The sequence below is a fragment of the Heterocephalus glaber genome, unplaced genomic scaffold (assembly GCF_053883595.1).
Source record: "Heterocephalus glaber isolate CG9 unplaced genomic scaffold, H.glaber_assembly_v1.0 deba00001497, whole genome shotgun sequence".
Lineage (NCBI taxonomy): Eukaryota > Metazoa > Chordata > Mammalia > Rodentia > Bathyergidae > Heterocephalus > Heterocephalus glaber.
Window position 1 is genome coordinate 3482591 of NW_028258320.1, and position 17245 is coordinate 3499835.

At 54.5% G+C, this 17245-nt stretch overlaps 2 protein-coding genes and 1 long non-coding RNA gene across 14 annotated transcripts in view; 2 read left to right on the top strand and 1 right to left on the bottom strand.

Annotated features, from left to right (window-relative positions):
- Positions 1–6687, top strand: part of Daam2 (dishevelled associated activator of morphogenesis 2) — a 108541-nt gene extending 101854 nt beyond the window's left edge. For all 8 annotated transcript variants that reach the window (XM_004846631.3, XM_004846637.3, XM_004846634.4 and 5 more), the window contains 5 exons: positions 30–137; positions 1586–1646; positions 3000–3131; positions 3714–3884; positions 4015–6687. In XM_004846631.3, the coding sequence (XP_004846688.1) occupies positions 30–137; positions 1586–1646; positions 3000–3131; positions 3714–3884; positions 4015–4242 (700 nt within the window). In that variant the 3' untranslated portion in view covers positions 4243–6687. The remainder of the gene's footprint in view (positions 1–29; positions 138–1585; positions 1647–2999; positions 3132–3713; positions 3885–4014) is intronic.
- A 543-nt stretch (positions 6688–7230) lies between these two features.
- Mocs1 (molybdenum cofactor synthesis 1) overlaps positions 7231–17245 on the bottom strand; it is a 28343-nt gene continuing 18328 nt past the window's right edge. For 3 of the 5 annotated variants that reach the window (XM_004846628.4, XM_087184489.1, XM_087184488.1), the window contains 8 exons: positions 14106–14270; positions 13941–14002; positions 13496–13607; positions 13121–13233; positions 12852–12962; positions 10807–10927; positions 10311–10358; positions 7231–8686 (listed from right to left, as the gene is read on the bottom strand). In XM_004846628.4, coding sequence (XP_004846685.1) covers positions 7926–8686; positions 10311–10358; positions 10807–10927; positions 12852–12962; positions 13121–13233; positions 13496–13607; positions 13941–14002; positions 14106–14270 — 1493 coding nt within the window. In that variant the 3' untranslated portion in view covers positions 7231–7925. Of the gene's footprint in view, positions 8687–10295; positions 10359–10806; positions 10928–12851; positions 12963–13120; positions 13234–13495; positions 13608–13940; positions 14003–14105; positions 14271–17245 lie in introns of all 5 variants that reach the window. The other 2 variants (XM_004846630.3, XM_004846629.4) reach the window with 2 other exon arrangements.
- On the top strand, positions 8542–9235 carry LOC110349609 (uncharacterized). Its single transcript, XR_002395688.1, has 2 exons — positions 8542–8722; positions 9083–9235. It is a non-coding gene; the product is annotated as an uncharacterized LOC110349609 (long non-coding RNA).

The window sequence follows — 17245 nt, forward strand, 5'->3', positions numbered from 1 at the left end:
TTCTCACTTCTCGCCTGACTTATCCACAGAAACATCTCTCTGCTCCATTACCTGATCATGATCCTGGAGAAACACTTCCCTGACATCCTGAGCCTACCTTTGGAGCTACAGCATCTCCCAGAAGCTGCCAAAGTCAAGTGAGAGACCCCTCTTCCAGGGCTTCCTTCTCCCTGTGATCATGAGCATCTGGCTTTCCTTCCTCCTGGACCTACTAGAGATGGGCAATGCTTTGGGGTCTCCTTTCTGGAGAACCAAACAAAGGCAATTTGCTCTTAATACCTTGTTTTGGAGATGATTCTAGAAAACATTAGTCGAGGAGTAGGGAACTTGAACCGGGTATGGACAGAAGGCCCGTAACAGGAATGATTACGTTGATACCGTGGGCTGCACCCCACTAGGGAACTCTGGGAAACAATATAGAAAACTCACCCTGGCCATGCCACTCAAGAGGTGAGGGCACCGAGAAATCTTCCAGGCTACCATGCCAGTCATTGGCTGGAGGATCTGTGCCATAACTTTCTGGCCATGCCATGGGTGTAGACAAGGGTACTGACCCAGCCAAAAGACTCACCCATCTGGAAGAGTCAGGACCATGCCCTTTACTGGTTTGGACACCAGCAGCTACTGTAGAAATCAGGCCTGAACATATGGGTGAGTAGAAGCCATGTCTGGTAGCACCGGAAATGTGATGGCTAACCAAGTACTCAATGCTTACTGCACTTAAGATACCCTGTGTCTCGGTCTGTTCTCTGTCGCTATCATGGAATCACTCACTGACTAATACATAAAACCTAGGAGTCGAATCTGGACATGGTGGTGCAGGCCTGGATTCCAGCCCTCTGGGAGGCTAAAGCAGGGAGATTCTAAGTTCCAGCCCAGCCCGGACAATTTAGTGACTTAGCAAGGCCTTGTCTCAGAGCAAAGTTTAAAAAGGTCTGGGGATGTAGCTCAGTGCAAAGACCCTGGGAGTTCAATCGCCATTACAAAATAAAACAAAAATCTAAGCATCTGGCTCATGATTCTGGAGGCTGGGAAGTATAAGAGTATGGTGCCCAGTCTGCCCAGTACCTGGAACATAACCACAGGGCTGAATGCTTCCCTCGGCAAGACAGAGCAAGTGTGCTAGCTGGGGTCTTCCTCCTAAGGCTCCAGTGCCATCTTGGGACAGCACTCTGATGATCTTCTCTATCCCTAATCCCACGGGCTCCACTTCCAAGGACCATTATATGAATTTGGGGACTTGGTCTCCAATGTGAACTCCTGGCGGTGCATCCAAACCATAGCCCCCGGCTGTGAGCTGCTGGCATTACCTGGAGGTAACGTAATTAGATCTCAGCCAGAGCTCATGTGTTAGAGACCTTCTGATGTGCAGCAGGGAACGGCTAATCTGGAAGGATCTGTGGGGCAGAATTTTCATCCCGTTATAAGAGAGCTGACAGTTTGGAGAGAAGTGAGTTGCCAGGGCCACATGTCAGCCCTCTGACACCAGGCCCTTGTGCTTCCCTCTGCCCCTCTTCCTGAACCAACGTTGGCTCCTCACACCGAAGTTGATTTTTCTTCTTTGCCATCTCTTCTCTCCTGACAGCCTGGCAGAGCTGGAGAAGGAGGTGAGCAACCTCAAGAAGGGCCTGAGAGCCGTCGAGGTGGTAAGTGTGTTACCCCTGCCCAGGACTGGGGGGATGCTGTTGAGGTTGTTCCTCCTACTCACCACTGTATCCAGTGGTGGCCTCTGAGACATTTCTGGGATCTAGAGCTCCTGGCTGGGCTGCTGGAACAACTGGCACAGTGGTACAGCCCTCAGGAAGGGGTAATTGGGTGACTAAATTTACACCCCTGACAACCCCAAGAGGAGACATCCATTTGACACTTTCTGTATCACTGAGGAATATGGCGCCCACGTGGCAACAAGGCAGCATGAACATGAGTCTGCCCTGTGACTCTAGTAGATGGGGAAACTGAGGGCTGGCTGGAGACAATGCAGACCACTGTTACCAGAAGGCCCTGTGTCTCTTCACCTTGTCCCTGGGCCAGGGAAGACCGGGTGCTGACTTTTGCTGGAGACTCAGGTGTCTTAGTCCCTTCATGCTGCCACAACAAAACACAGTGAACGGAGCAGCTTAGAAGCAAGAAAAAAATTTTATTTCTGACAATACTGAAAGCCCCAGATCAAGGTCCCAGAAGTTTCAGTGTCTGGTGAGGGCCTATTCTTCAAAGATGGAGCCTTCACACTGTGGCTGCATGTGGTAGAAAGGGCAAAGTTCCTGGGTCTCTTTTAGAAGGGTGATAATCCCATTCAAGAAGGCTCTGCCCTCATGACCTGGTACCTTTAAAAGTCCTCACTTCCGGATACCTTCACCTTGGGAACTTTGGTGGAGAAACAAATAATTCAGACTGTAGTGCCATGGCTCTGGTCCCCACCATTCCTGCTCAGATGGCTTCTCAGCTCATACTATCCATGGCTCAGACATTGTCACCCTTGTGTCCCTCAAATCTAGGAACTAGAAACTAGTCCCATCTTCACTGTGAAGGCAAGAGGGAGGGAAAAGGAAAGTGGAGCTTGAGACCAAGCTTAAGTATAAGGAAATATATCCAACTCCACAGACCTTTGAAATGCTACTCAGTGTGGCCCATGGCCCAGTGGCATCTGAACCAGCTTTGATCTTTAGAAAGATACCTCTAATCCACACGCTAGTCACCTGTGGGTCTTGTTCAAATGCAGGCTCTGCTCCACTGGCCTGGGGTGAGGGGCTGAGAGCCTGCATTTCTTGAGATTTCTGGGTGGTGCTGCTAGCCTCAGACCACACTTGGGCTGAGAAGGCACTAAAGACGGCAGTCCTGGTCCTTATCATGGTCCTTATCAACCTGAGACCTATGTACGTAGGGTTTCCCTTTCCCAAAGGCAGGCTCGATGTCCTGATGAGTGATCGGGGAGATGGAGTGAATGCCAAGTTCCTCTCACCCTGAGTCTATCTAAACAGCACTTAACTCTCCCTCCCCAGGAGCTGGAATATCAGCGACGCCAAGTGCGAGAGCCCAGTGACAAGTTTGTCCCCATCATGAGTGACTTCATCACGGTGTCCAGCTTCAGCTTCTCGGAGCTGGAGGACCAGCTCAGTGAGGCCAGGGATAAGGTGAGCATGCCCCCAAGCCATTCCTGCTGCCCCCACCTCAGCCTCAACTAGCTGTAGCTCCTTCACCCTGGCTACCAGACGGCCTAGCAGGGACAGCCACCGGGCCCTGAAGAACCGTGTCCCTGCTCCAAGACAAGCAGGACCACCACTTTGGTGTCTGGATGACTCTCCTCACCTTATGGGTCTGCTAAAAGCTTACGGTCCCATTCGAGAGTCGACAGGTGGGAACATGGACGATCAGAGAAGTTAAGAGTCAATGATAGAACTGGTCAGAATCCTAACCTGCAGCTCAGCTGCCGCTCATACTAACCTGGGCATGGACCCATATGGGACTTTCAGAAACGTGGCTGCTTATTCAGGAGGCCTGGGGTGGAGGGTAAGAGTGTTGAGGCTGAGCACTTCTAACAGGCTCCCAGGTGGTGATCCCAGGCCTCGAGCCTTTCCTCAGCAGCTATCCCCCTGATGATGGGGCTCCCCACCCCAAGCATGCAGGAGTTCACAGCCTCGGGCTGGGCTCTGCTTTGACTGCAGGGCTGAGCCCTCATGCCCGTGACCTTGCCAGCCTGTCCTTCCCTTCCGCAGTTTGCCAAGGCGCTGATGCACTTCGGGGAGCAGGAGAGCAGGATGCAGCCGGATGAATTCTTCGGCATCTTCGACACCTTCCTGCAGGCCTTCTCGGAGGCCCGGCAGGACCTAGAGGCCATGCGGAAGAGGAAGGAGGAGGAGGAGCGGCGCGCGCGCATGGAGGCCATGGTGAGAGGCTGGGCCGGGCCGACACTGGAGGGGCCCGTGGGTGTCAGCCCCGGGCTGAGGGAGGTGACCCGTGGCATCCGGGAAGGAGCGTGGTGCCCACCCGGGCTCAGCCGCGTCTCCCCACCCCCAGCTGAAGGAGCAGCGAGAGCGTGAGCGGTGGCAGCGACAACGCAAGGTCCTGGCGGGTGGCTCTCTGGAGCTGGAGGAGGGCGGCGAGTTCGATGACCTGGTTTCGGCCCTGCGCTCCGGGGAAGTGTTTGACAAGGACTTGTCCAAGCTCAAGCGCAGCCGCAAGCGCTCAGGGAGTCAGGCCCCGGAGGGCACCCGCGAGCGGGCTCTGAACCGGCTAAATTATTGACTGGGGACTGGCCACACTGGAGCCAGCTACGGGCAGGGCGCAGAGCTGAGCAGCTGAGCGGAGCAGGCAGAGAATTTCCATTCGGTGCTGGGTGTGGAGCCCAGGGCTGGGCCCTGGGGCGAGGACTCTGTGCACCTGACCAGGTGTCTCCCCTGCTTACCTTCAGGGGCTCCTCTCGTCTCCCCTAAACAAGATTCTTTCTGAGTCCTGGCTGGGACAGCCCTGCGCAGGAACCCCAGGCCGCGGGCACCTGTTCCCCACCCCGGCACTCACGTGTCAGGACAGAATTCAGGCCCAGACCTCCGGAGCCAAGCCGAGGGGAGTGGCAGAGGGGTTAGATCGCCTGGGGACCAACTTTCCCCTTGGATGGGAACAGGAGAGGCATCCTGTGTCACAGCAGCTAGCTCAGCGCTGGCCTGTTCCAGAAAAACCACCATGCTGGGAAGACGAGGCAGGGCCCGAAGCTGTGAGGACGAAGTAGCAGCTTCCTACAGTGTAGGCCCTTCGGTCTTTCCCTCCAACGAATGCACCATCCAGAAACTCACCCTTAGCTTCCAGGATGAGGGCTCACTCCTGGGTACTGGCTGAATCAGCTAAGGGGGATCTGAGAGAGAGACTTCCATCAGCGCATCTCATGCTCCAGGCACAGGGACCTTGGGACCACGCCCCACGGGGCCTGACCATGGTCAAAGCGACACAGTGACCTCCCTTGTGGCCGACAGTGCCCCACCAGAGGGTAACACTTGAAGGCCTAGCTCCTGCAGGAGCTCCCCGGTCTGCCACTTCGTATCGTCACTTCGAGCACACCTTTTCTCTAACACCATGGGGCAGAAGCCACCTTGGCCGTCCATTCTGCAGGAGACCCACTTGGAATGGCATGTGCCTGGCCTGGGGAGTCGAGTCCTCGGGGCCAGAACTGCCCTGTGCCTTTACTGGCCACCATCTCTAAGGCCAGCTTCTATTGGGGACATCAGGCTGCGGGCCGGGATGCTGGGGCCACGTGGATGGAGAACAGTGGCCGGCTCTGTCGGGGGTGCCTGCTCTCTGGTGCTGTTTGGTTCTTCCCCGGCTTTCAGGGCACTTCTGGCCCTCCCGTTCTCTCCTTTGTTTTTGTCCATCTTGAAGTGTCCTCATGGGATGGCCAAGATTGCTGTATTTAGGCCAATTTTCTAAATGGAGGGAGTGAGGTCAGTTCCATCGAGGCTCTTATTTTCTTCACTGGTCCCACCCCTTTCTCTTCTGAGTCCAGTCCAGCCTGGCCCGGCCCTTCTGTCCTGCTCCTTTGCTTCAGGTTCTCTGCCAGGATACAGACTGCTGGGCTGCGCTCCTCCTCCTGCTGCCGGTCTTTGCTGAGTCAGATGCCTGGGGGTGGTGGGCACAGAGCCACGTGGAAGTGAGGTTGGTGAGCCCAGCATGTGTGTTGGTTTGAGGGGGTGGGCGGGTGTGTTGCAGTGGGAGGGATCTGAGCAAGTGCAAGCCTGGCCATCCTGGGGCCCAGGTGAGGGCCTAGGTGAGGCAAGGCTTCTAGGAAGAGCAGCTGCAGAGTTCAGTTGGGCCCATCTGTACCCCAGGGGCTCCCCCTGCAAGAAGCAGACCATGGGATGGTGGCCTCTTAGGGTCCTGTCCCCAACTGGCCTGGCTGAGTCAGCCCAACATGTGAGGGCCAGGGAACAGGGGAGGGCTCCACTTTTATGCAACAGGCACATCCAAATCCTGGACTTCCTACCTGCCATGGAAAACCGGCTATGCACCAGGAAAGACAGGAATAGGAAAGCAGTTTAAGACTCAGTCCATCTTCAGATAGGCAAAGTTCAGTTTAACTGTTTACAGAGGGTGCATACATTGTTCCGGAGCCCAGCCTTTTTCTTTCCTATTTATTATTTTCTAGATTTGGCCAGTGGTTCTTGGTACTAGTTGATGCCATTGTAGCCAGATCAACAATGCCGTGGACCATCACGGTGGTCCATGGTCAGCAGAAAGGGGCCAGTGCCCATGAAGATGGCTGAGCTGGTCCTTGATGTTAAATAATTAAGGCTATTAACACGTCCCTCGGTCTTCCTTTCCCCCATGTCCCCCTGCTCCGGCTCTCTCTGGGTAGAATTCTCCAGCTGTCAACCTCATGCAACCCTTCTTAGCAGCAGCCAGCACTTACAACCTATCTAGTTAGGGAACTACATTTGGGAGAAAATTCTCCAGCCAGGTGGGGAAAGCTCTGGCTCAGGCTCTCCTGGCCCCTGTCCCATTGCCACCACTGGGGAGCTGTGACCATCTCCCCTGTCCTGTCCCAGGGACGTCCACCAACCTTCAGGCCAAGGATGCTCCCACCAGCTCTCAGATGACAGATGAGGCTCATGTGCAAAATCTGCAGTGTTCTTTTTACCTGCACCTTTTTATAAGAATATATTGTAATACTAAGAACTATTAAATCCATACCATCCCTCCCCACACTGCCTAGAAACTTGTGCTTCTTCCCAGAAGGGGATGCGGGGTGGGGCAGGGAGCAGGGACAGCCTGTATGTGCTAGAGCCAGGTCCTGCAGGGCCAACTGTCACATTTTCAGGCGTTCCGCAGACCATCTGGTCTGCCAGGGACAGCCTGAGAGTATTGGTGACACTGGAAATTCTGCTTTCCAGAAAGCTGTCTGTAGAACACTGGCCAGTGCCAGCACACCTCGGCCCAGAGCAGATGTAAGCAAGGCTGGGGCATCACCAGGGCCAGACTCAAAGGTACTCATGCACAGGAAGGAGAGACTCCAGCAGGCCAGGCACAGGTTTGGGGCTGGAAAACCAGGAACCTCTAATGCACTCTTCAGTAGCTGGGGGCAACACCCAGCCCAACCCCATCCACGCCAGGACACATGTATGTAAGAGACAGAACCTGCCCTTGGCCTTTCCAGCGTCACCCTCTTCCCCCACGAGTGGCTAGGATGGAGGTGAGGGGGTAGCAGCACCGTGCCCTCCCCACAGACACACACCTTAGTCTTGCATCTCCAACTCTGGCACTGTGGCTTTATTTGGGTGCTGAGAGAGTGAAGGTAACCTCTGGCTCTCCTCTCCCTGATATATTCCAGAATAAAGAGGGGTGGGAGCAGACCAGGCGTGGGAGAAGTGGTCCGCCAGGATTCCTCCGGGCTGAGCCCACTCGTGGTTCTGGTAAGAGGAGCCCAAGGCCTACAGGCTGGCTGGGGCCCAGACTTGGGCAAATGGAGGGGACAGGTGGCTGTCTTGTAGGAGGGATGGCAGAGATGGAGGGGCTGTGACTTCTCAAAGCTGTTGCTGAGGAGTTGTGAAACATTCTTGGTGCAAGCTTGTGCTTTTCCTTTGTCAAAGTGGGTTCCTTGATGGAATGAGCCCTTGTTCTTTCCCCATAGAAGCAGGAGAAGTGAAAACCCAAAATAAGTCACAGGCCAGGCTGAAATAAGAGCCTAAGAAACATGCCATGATTTTCCAGGCATCTCGTGGTACACTTGGCAAACCCTCCATTAACTCAGTCCTGGAAGGCTTTGAGGCCTGCTGGGGTCCCTCTTTGTACAAAGTGAGCTTCACAGGTTATTACAATCATCCAGCAACAAGGGGAGCTTGACCTTGGCTTCTGACTGGTGACGGTCATGCTTTAGTAACAGACTGCAGGAACATGACATCTTTCTGTTGGCCCGAATTGTAGGTGCAGGAGGGGTGGGATTTCTATGGCCGGTGGAAGTCCCCATGCTGGCCTCCGGTCTTGCTGACGAGCTTGATCTCCCCTATCTCGATGTCCCTGCTGACAGCCTTGCACATGTCATACAGGGTGAGGGCAGCCACAGCAACGGAGGTCAGCGCCTCCATCTCCACCCCAGTGGGGCCCCGAGCCCGGCAGGAGCCCTGGATCACCACGGCGTGGCGTGCGGGTTCCAGCCTCAGCTGCACCTGGACATGGCTCAGGGCCACATGGTGGCACAGAGGAATCAGCTGGCTGGTCAGCTTGGCTGCCTGGACTCCAGCCAGCTGGGCCACCCCTAGGGCATCTCCCTTCTTTAGTTGGTTCTGCTGGACAAGCTTGAAGGCCACAGGCCCCAGGAGGACCACAGCGGAGGCCACAGCTTCCCGATCCGTGTCTGGCTTCCTGCCCACATCCACCATAGCTGCCCGCCCTTCCGCGTCCACATGCGTGAGTTGATCTGAGGTTGCCCAGGGTCCTGAGGTGGTGGCAGGAGCCCGGGTCCCTGGGCTAAGGCACATTGAGGTGGTGTTGGAGTCTGCAAGGGAGCTGTAGAGTCTCAGAGGGGATCCAGACCTTGGCCGCTGCCAGGCCAGAGCAGGGGCCTGGGGGCCCCAGTGTTCTTTCCACGAAGTTGCCATCAGGTGAGAGGGAAGCAGCCTGGGCCTCCAGCCCTGAGCAGGGACAGGGTCCCAGGAGGAGATGACTGGACTGGCTGGTGGGGAATCCTGGAGCATCAAAAATAACCCTGGAAGGCAGGAAGGAAACAGACTGAGCCCAGAAGGTAACCAGTCCTTTTCTCCACCTCCTTCCCAGCCCACATTGCATACTGGGGAGAGGAAGGGCACAGAAAAAGCATAGCAAGAAGAAAGGAAATGGGAGGTAGACAGGGGACACTCGGTTCAAGTTTGCACCAGTTTGGCAGGATGGCCAGGCATGGTGCTGTGTGGCCCGCTGGGCCTGCCTTCTCAAAAGCAGCTGAGAGAGCCCACACCGTCTAGGCTTCCGCCTTCAATGTCTTTCCATTTTCTTAAAACTAGAGCTAAGGCTTATCCTAAGTTACCAATTATAGTCACTTTCACACCTTCATATTATCGATGAGGGGTTAACAGCAATCTTTTTTTTTTCTTTTTTTCGAGGCAAGGTCTCGCTATGTAGCCCAGGCTGGCCTTGAACGCGGCAATCCTCCTGCCTCAGCCTCCTAAGTGCTGGGATTACAGGCGTGCACCACCACGCCTGGCCAATGGTAATCATTTAGGATACACAATAATAAATGAAACAATGTATTTTAAATCCACTCAACCACATCAAAAGTCCATGAAAACTGACAGGCGGATTCTACCAGTCCAGAGGCCTTGTGAAGGGTGTTCCAGGCTGCTGTTACTCAAACGGTGGGCCAGGGCCTGAGAGTACCAGGCTCCCCCCCAAGAACTTGGATGGGGGCCCACCTCAGTCCTCCCAAATCAGAACCTGAAACAAGATCCCCAGGTGGTTCCCATGCACAGGAAGGGCAGAGGCCCTGTCCGAGGCAGCTCTGGTGTACCAGAAGCAGACCAGCACTGCGCCATCCCTGAGGTTAATGCCTCGCTGTGCCAACATGGGCACAGGGCCCAGTCCTGCTCCAACCTCTGGAGAGAACTCTTCCTCTGGTTTTGCTCACTGCTCTTCACTGTCTAGTATACAGATGGATGTGGGTATGGTCAGGGGGACAAGGCCTTGTGGCTCTCACTGGGCATCGTGCTGGGGCAGCAGCAGCCCTCCAGCTCCTCATGGGCCAGCCCACTTCCCTGGGCAGGACACCACCCAGAGTGATTTAATGGGAAGCATCCTGTCTAAGCCCATGAGCTCCCACGTTCCTGAGAGCTTACTGGATATTGGGAAGTGGAGATCCAGGCTGTCTCCTCGACACAGTAAGGTTATAGCTGGCTGTCCCAAGTTGTGCCTGGCACCGACATACCACACACCAACCCACGGGGCCAGGAGTCCACAGACACATTCATGGGCCACCCCTCACTGCACAGGGGAAGGGATCCTCGCCCGCCACTGTGTCCACGCTGGGAGACTGCAGAGCCGAGGACAAGGTCTCTAATCAAGGGTTCCACTATGAATGAATTTAGTGATCATGAGATTTGGAGAAGCCCCATGCCGATTTCTGGTGGGAGGGAATGGTCACTTTCGTGGTGTGTGTGGTGAGAGGGTGCAGCAGACAGGGAAGACACAGGGCTTGAAGGGGTAGGAAAAGATGGAGAAGTATGTGAAGGTCAGGATGAGATGCAGGAGCTGGGGGTGTCTCGTGGCAGGGGCCCCACCCCACAGGACCCCCAAATGACAAGGGGGAGTGGTTACTGGTTACGTACTGATGGGTCACCCACCGATGAGGATCATGGGCCGGTTCTTCATCTGGGCAATATTGAACATGCCTGGGGAGGGGAGGACAGCAGGGAAGGGAGAGGGAGGGTGGGAGAGGGGAGTTTGCTGAAGTCAGTGGGTGGCCAGAGGTGGCCCGACAGCCCTGGGTGCATGCACTCAGCTGCTGGCATCCTGACACAGGGTTCCCCCATGCACCAGCAGGAGGCCACCCAGGCCAGAGCCCAGAGGACAGCCAGTGGCTGCGCTGCCTGGCAGAGGCATTGTGTGGGGACAGGCAGGCAGCGACTCCCTTGCTCACAGCCCAAGAGAATTAGGGGGGCCTGCTAAGCATGGCCGTGCCTGTCTCCCAAGAAGACCCATCATCGTGTGCTGAGTCCAGAGCTCCCACAGAAGCGGGTGGGCACCGGCAGGGCCGACAGAGCTTCCCCCTGGGCTCTGTCATCTCACCCCTAATGCCACCAGGCCTCCCGCCCGGTGGTGTGGCCCGCCTGTCCCTACCTGCATGCTGCCGTTTCTTCCTGCCCACTGCGGCCCCAATGATGGTCAGCAGCTGCTGCTCTGAGGTGCCGGCCCGCAGGTGGTCCCGTAGGGAGACTTCTGAGTTCCCAAAGAGGCAGACCTGGGTGGGGACGAGGACAACACACCTTGCTCAGCCCCAGGCTGCACGGCAGTGGCCAGGCGATCAAACCCACGGCAGGACGCCTGGCCATGAGGAGTAGAGGTGCTGGAGGAGGAAGAGACCTGGACTTTCCAAGGCCCGTGTCTCACTCAGTCACATTTCCTTTCGAGTATGCAATTCACTCTGAATGGGAAGTAGATGCCAACAGAGGCAGCACAGAAGGATCCAGCTCCAGGTCTTCCTCTGTGATGGGGATGGCCTTGGTCACCATGAAAGTTGACCCCAATCAGGTGGAGCTAGGACCCCAGATGTAGCAGGCACAGCACAGCCCCACCTGGTCCCTTCACCTGAGGATGTCACTGCCTGCCCCTCCCCTTAAGTCTGAGCAGCCACCGAGGGTCGGTGGCAATGGCTCCCTGCTTCCAAGCTTTGTGAGGGGCTGGGTGCTATGGGGCCCAGGGGTGGACAAGGCGTCTTAGCAGTCAAGACACCCACCTTCCTTCCACAAAACCTTATAAAGCACCTACTATGTGGTGGCTCTGCACAGGGCACTGTGGACAGAGACAGAAGAGCGCTGGAGAGAAGACAGCAGTAGATTCTAAGCTAGAAGCTGTAACTAGCTCACCCTGTGCTGGGATAACCCATTTCTACCCTACCAGGCCCCAGGCTTCACCCTCTGCCCTTCTCTAAAACTGTGGACTCTGCTTTGGTTGGCTTCTTCCTGGGAGATCAGGAGGTGAAGGGAAAGTGGGGTCAGGCATTTCTTTCCTGCTTCAACACCTGGCAACAGCTGCTTCCCTTCATGGCAGAAGTGGCAAGTGACGTCATTTCCTGGCCTTCCTACCTAAGCGGGACGCTGGTGGCTGCCATTTGTGTCGGGGTGCCTCAATGTCCCTTATGGTTTCTGATATGCCTAGACACTCTAGACAGGCTCCATTACATTCTCTTCAGAAACCCACCTCCCACTTCCTGCTAGGCCACTGTCTCCATCCCAGGAACATCTCTATCCTTTTCAACAACCCGCTGGATGGTCCCTTTTGATGTCAAACTGGACGCACCCAAACTCAGTCCCTCTGCCGTCAGCCTGAACAGGTCCCAAGGTCCGGCAGCCACATCGACACCTCCCCTTCTCCAGGCAACCCAAGCCCTTTGACTCTTCCATCCCACCTTCCCTTCACAGGCTAAAGTTTTCTGCCGATCACTTAATAGCCAGCTACTGAGCCTTCCCAGCTTCATACCCAAGGTGGAGGGGGTTACGTCTCCCCCTCGTTCAAAAACCTCACAGAGCTCCCTCTACTGCCAGCAGAACTCCTTCTAAACCACAGCCCAAGTCTGATTTCCATCACTACGAGCCCTAGGTGTGTGCCCTTCCTTCTTCCTCCCGAGATGCTCCAAGGCTGCCCCATCCAGTGCTCGGCCCTGAGGTTCCTCACCCTGGCTGCCTGGCGAGCCACGCCCATGACAGAGGTTCACCTTGGAATCCCCATGGGATTATTTTATGTCTGAAAGCAGATGGGTCCTTGCATTCCCTGCAGGACAGGGCTGAATCCAGGCACTGGGCTCATTACTCATGGGTCATGGATGCTGGTTCCAGAGCTGAGTCCCTGGCATGGTGGAAGGGACCAACCAGATGGGGCAAAGGGGCATGCTGATCCTTTGCCCCTCTCCTCTGCGAGTTCCAAGTGCGGGAAAGGGGCTCGCAACAAACCGAAAACTACTTCAGGGACTCCGAGGAGGAGGGGAGGGAAGAGATCAGGGTGACTGTGCCATAGAGCCATGAGTTCACTCTCTTCCTGCTCCCAAGATCTGACACAATGGCCAGCCTCCCAGCGTGCCCTGCTGGTCTCCACGCCCACTGGGGAACTCAGGTGGGAGGAGATGGAGACAGGGTGGCCTCAGAGTACTTAGGGAGACAGACACTCACCTTGAGGTTCCCATCAGCGGTGATTCGCAGCCGGTTGCAGGTCCCGCAGAAATGCTCGGACATGGACGTGATGAAGCTGATCTGGCCTTGGAAGCCCGGGATTCTGAAGGCCTGGGGGTAGAGGGCCAGCCAGGGAGTGGGGGTGCTGCTGAGCCCGAGCTCCCTCTCCTTGGCATCAGGAAGCCCCTCCTTCCAGAGGAGCCAGGCACTTGGGTGATGGGCGACTCGTGTCTGAGGCGGATCTGTCCCCTGCCCACCCACTCCCTAACCTTGGCAGTGCTCGATTTCTCCTCCGGCAGCTTCTCCAGCTCCGGCCACTGCTGGTGAATGGTGTCCAGCATCTCCTTGTAGCTGACCATCTTCTTGAAGTTCCACTTGTTGCCTGCATTTGATTGGGGGTCACAGGGAGGCTTTAGAACCATAGTTGCAGGGACCTAGGGTCTTCAAAGTCCTTCCTGCCCGGCAGAGGAACTCAGAGGAACTGCTTCTCTCCCTTCAGAATGGGAAGACAGGGGGTCCTGCTTGGCTCAGGTGGGTCCTTCACACCTGTGAGGGCCCCAGTGTGGCTCTGGGCCCATGGCAGCCCCCACTACAGAGCCCACCCTGCCCACCCCCTGAGCCCCAGGCCCCCATCCGCCGCTGACCGTCGAAGGGCATGTACTCTATGAAGCGCACGTCCAGAGGGAGGCCCTCGGTCAGGGCTACAAAGTTCAGAAGCTCGTCCTCATTCAGGCCTCGCATTACCACGCAGTTCACCTGGCGGGGACACAGGACACGGGGAGGGTGAGGGCCATCTACAAGCACCCTCTCGGGGATGACCTTTGTTTGGGTGGCAGGAGCCTGCAAGGTCCTCTATGGGGGGAGCCACTCTGCTTCAACCCACCCAATTCTCCTGAAGTCTCAGGGATTCCCTGGGGTCATTGCTTTTCTCCCTAATTCCTGTGAAAGGGTTGGGATGGAGCTGGGACTGCAGCTGGCACGGACGTGGTAGGAGGCACCCTTCAGTGGCACTGGGCAGATGTCACTGTCCCCAGCCAGGAGACCTGAGCAGGGAGGAAGGCGGAAGTCAGCAGCAGGGACAGTCCTCACCTTGATGGGGCGGTACCCCAGCTCGATGGCCTTGTAGATGCCTTCCATGACCTTGTGGAAGCCTGAGGAGAGGGAAAGCGCTTATCCACAGAGCCCAGAACCCTTGGTTGGCTCAGCCACTTGGGCCAGGCAGGGACACCCGCCCTGCACCCCGCAATGCATCACCTTTCCTGCGGACGATGAACTCAAACTTAGCGGGCACCAGGGTGTCCAGGCTGATGTTGAGGGCACTGAGCCCTGCCTTCTGCAGTGAGGGCAGCAGCCGGGCCAGGTTGATGCCATTGGTGGTCACTCCAATGGTCTTCAGGCCCTCCAGTTGGCGGAGCTGGGCTGGGGAGAGAACGGGTGTAAGACGGGTGAGGCCAGGAAGAGCGATGGAGGCAAAACTTGGTCCAAACAGAGGAACAAGGGGCTCTCTGTGACCTCCACTGCACGACAGGGACATCATTCACATATGTCGCTGCTGGGCGGCTCTGAACCACTGGTAGTACATGCATGATTGTCCATCAGGTGGCTTGGTATGGTGCCATTGAGTGGTACAAGCTGCCCAATGAAATGTCATGAATGCATCACTGGTGCCTCAAGCCAGCAAGAAAGTGTTAATAAGAATGCACAAATAAAAAGCACAAAATGTAAGAGATGGTGCCTGCTCTGTGCAGAGGTCTTGGCATACATTAGCTCAGAGTAAATTATCCTCAATAAGGAAGAGGCTCAGAGAGATTAAGAAAATTGCGTGAAGTCACACAGCTGGTCAGAACCGCTAAGATTCAAGTCTGTGTGCACCGGACTCCAGACCTGTGTTCTGGATAACCAGCCATACAGTTCATGCAGCTCCGTGTAACACGAACACAAACGTGTTCAGGTTCTCTGCTATTTGACGCCTCCATTCTGCCAAAATTCCCTAGAAATAACATTCCTAACTGTACCAAAAGGTAAGGATGTCCTAGGTGCCCCAGAAGAGTAACAAAATACTGAGACAAAAAACAAAACAAACCAAAAAAATGGGTGGGAGCAGAGGGAGACAGGCGACCATGGCCCAGACTGCATCCAGAAGGCGGCTCTAGACAGAGAGGCAGGGACCAGTGACACTCCCAGGAGCAGGGGGCCCGGCCCGGCACGGCACAGAGCGGCCTGGCTGAGTTGTGTGCAGATGGCTGGGCAAGGCGCCCTCACCCACCCTGCAGGCAGGGGCAGCAGAAGCCAGGCTGGGACACCAGAGAAGACAACTGATGTGGCTGGTGGGGACAAGTCCGGTAGTGCCGTGACACTCCGGAAACAGAACCCCGAGACCTACAGCCAGCAACAACCCATGCCCGAAGGGGGTCCACAGCTGTGAAAGAGAGACAAGAGCCACCAACAGAAGGGTGAAGGATGCAGCAGTGAGAGAGACAGCAGAAGACGATTCTTTTTAAAGGTGGCTGTCCTGCAGGGCATGGTGGCACCACCTGCTGCCTATAATCCCAGCGCTCTGGGAGGCCGAGGGAGGAGGATCACAAATCCAAGCCATTCTGGGTAATTTAACAACTTAGTGAGACCTCGTCTCAAAAAATAAGGGCTGGGGATGTAGCTTGGGATCAATCCTTACACCAAGAAAGATGAAAAGCAGTTATCTTCTCTGGAAGAAATACTGACTCTTGAGAACAAAAATAAACTAAGATTCCTGAAAAAATATGTATTATAATCTCTGGTTATCTGCAGGGGACTGGTTCCAGGAACCTGCTGGTTGGGGTACACTAACATCTACAGATGTTAAATTCCCTTGCATAAAACAAAAACAGTGGGGGACTTGCATATAAACTACATGCATTATCCTGCATGCTTAAGTATCTCAATATTACTTATAAAACCTAATACATTATAGGTGCTATGCAAATAGTGCTTACGTAATATTTAGACAAGGACAAGGAAAAAGAAAGTCGGCCTTGTTCAGTACAGCTGCCACCCAGGTGGGCCTAATTATGCAGGGCACGTCAGTAACAATGTACCATTTTCCCTGAGTATTTGTGACTGGTGGTTGATTGAATTTGCAGGTGCAGAACCTGGGTATACAGAGGGCTGACTGTAGTTAGAGAAAGGAAAAACCTTGAGGGAAAGCAGGACACATAAAAGGCAAATGAGCAGGCTGAACACTGAGCAGAATGGATTCCTAGGAGCTGCATTCAAATGAACAGAGGAGTGAAAAGAATGGTATTGGAAAGCATCTGCCTGCTCACATGCAAATCCAATAAAATCAGTAGAAAAGAGTATCCATGTACTATGGTTCAGATGTGTTAAAGGCTCGAACCCTGGGACCTGGCCCTCTGTCTGCATTCCTGGCTCAAGTGTGTGACCACTTGCAGCTCTGACATATGCTCCTGGCATCGCTATCCACTGCCGTGACCAGAGGGAAAACTAAGAGGGCTCAACTGATCTTAAACTTGAACTCTGCAAGAGCTATATCTTTTCTCTTTAACATTAGTTGCCTCCAATATTTCATGGTAGTAACAGAGCTCTCCAACTCTGTGTCCAAATGTTCACAGTAGCTGTCTTTGCTCAGTAGGATTACAGGGGACTTTTGGATTTACTCAGCAACAACTAAGGTTTTTGTGTCGAATGAACAAGTTCTTTTATAGTGTGGGGAAACACACAACACACGTCCCCTTTTAGCTGACTCTGCTACACGGACAGTGTCACTGCCTAGATCATTCAAGCCCTCGGATCAGGTGCTGCCGTCAAACTACCAGAAGGGACGAAGAACCGGCTTAGCTTCATGTGAAAGCAGAAACCAGGAGTAAAGGGCACAAGGGAAGCTGAATTAAGAGAAAAGCAGCAGAAGCTGGCCAAATTAAGAAAAAAAAATCTATCCTAGTGGGACTGCACAGAAAAGCACATACTCAAAGTATAAGAATAAAATTATACACAAGGCAATTAAGAAATATGGTGAATGTTAAAAAAATTTACTATAGTAAATGATATTGTCATTAAATGCCTCTCAAAATAATCTTCACTTCAAACACACTTACTCTTGTTGCCGTGTTCTGAAGCACCTCTGGAATTCCCCTTCCATGTCTTTATGAGGTGTGATCAAAAATACAGTGAATGCTGCTGTTGAGTGCCACACAATGGAAAGGGAGGTTCATAAAAAACAAACATGGGGCCAGGGATTTGGCTCAGTGGTTCTGCCACATGCCTCGCAAGCACAAGGTCCCGAGTTCGATCCCTAGTACCAAAAAAAAAACCTCAACCCAAACATGATGCTGTGTCCTCATCCACCATATTCACCAAATCTGGCATGGTGTGCCTTCTGGCTCTTCCCCAAAATCAGA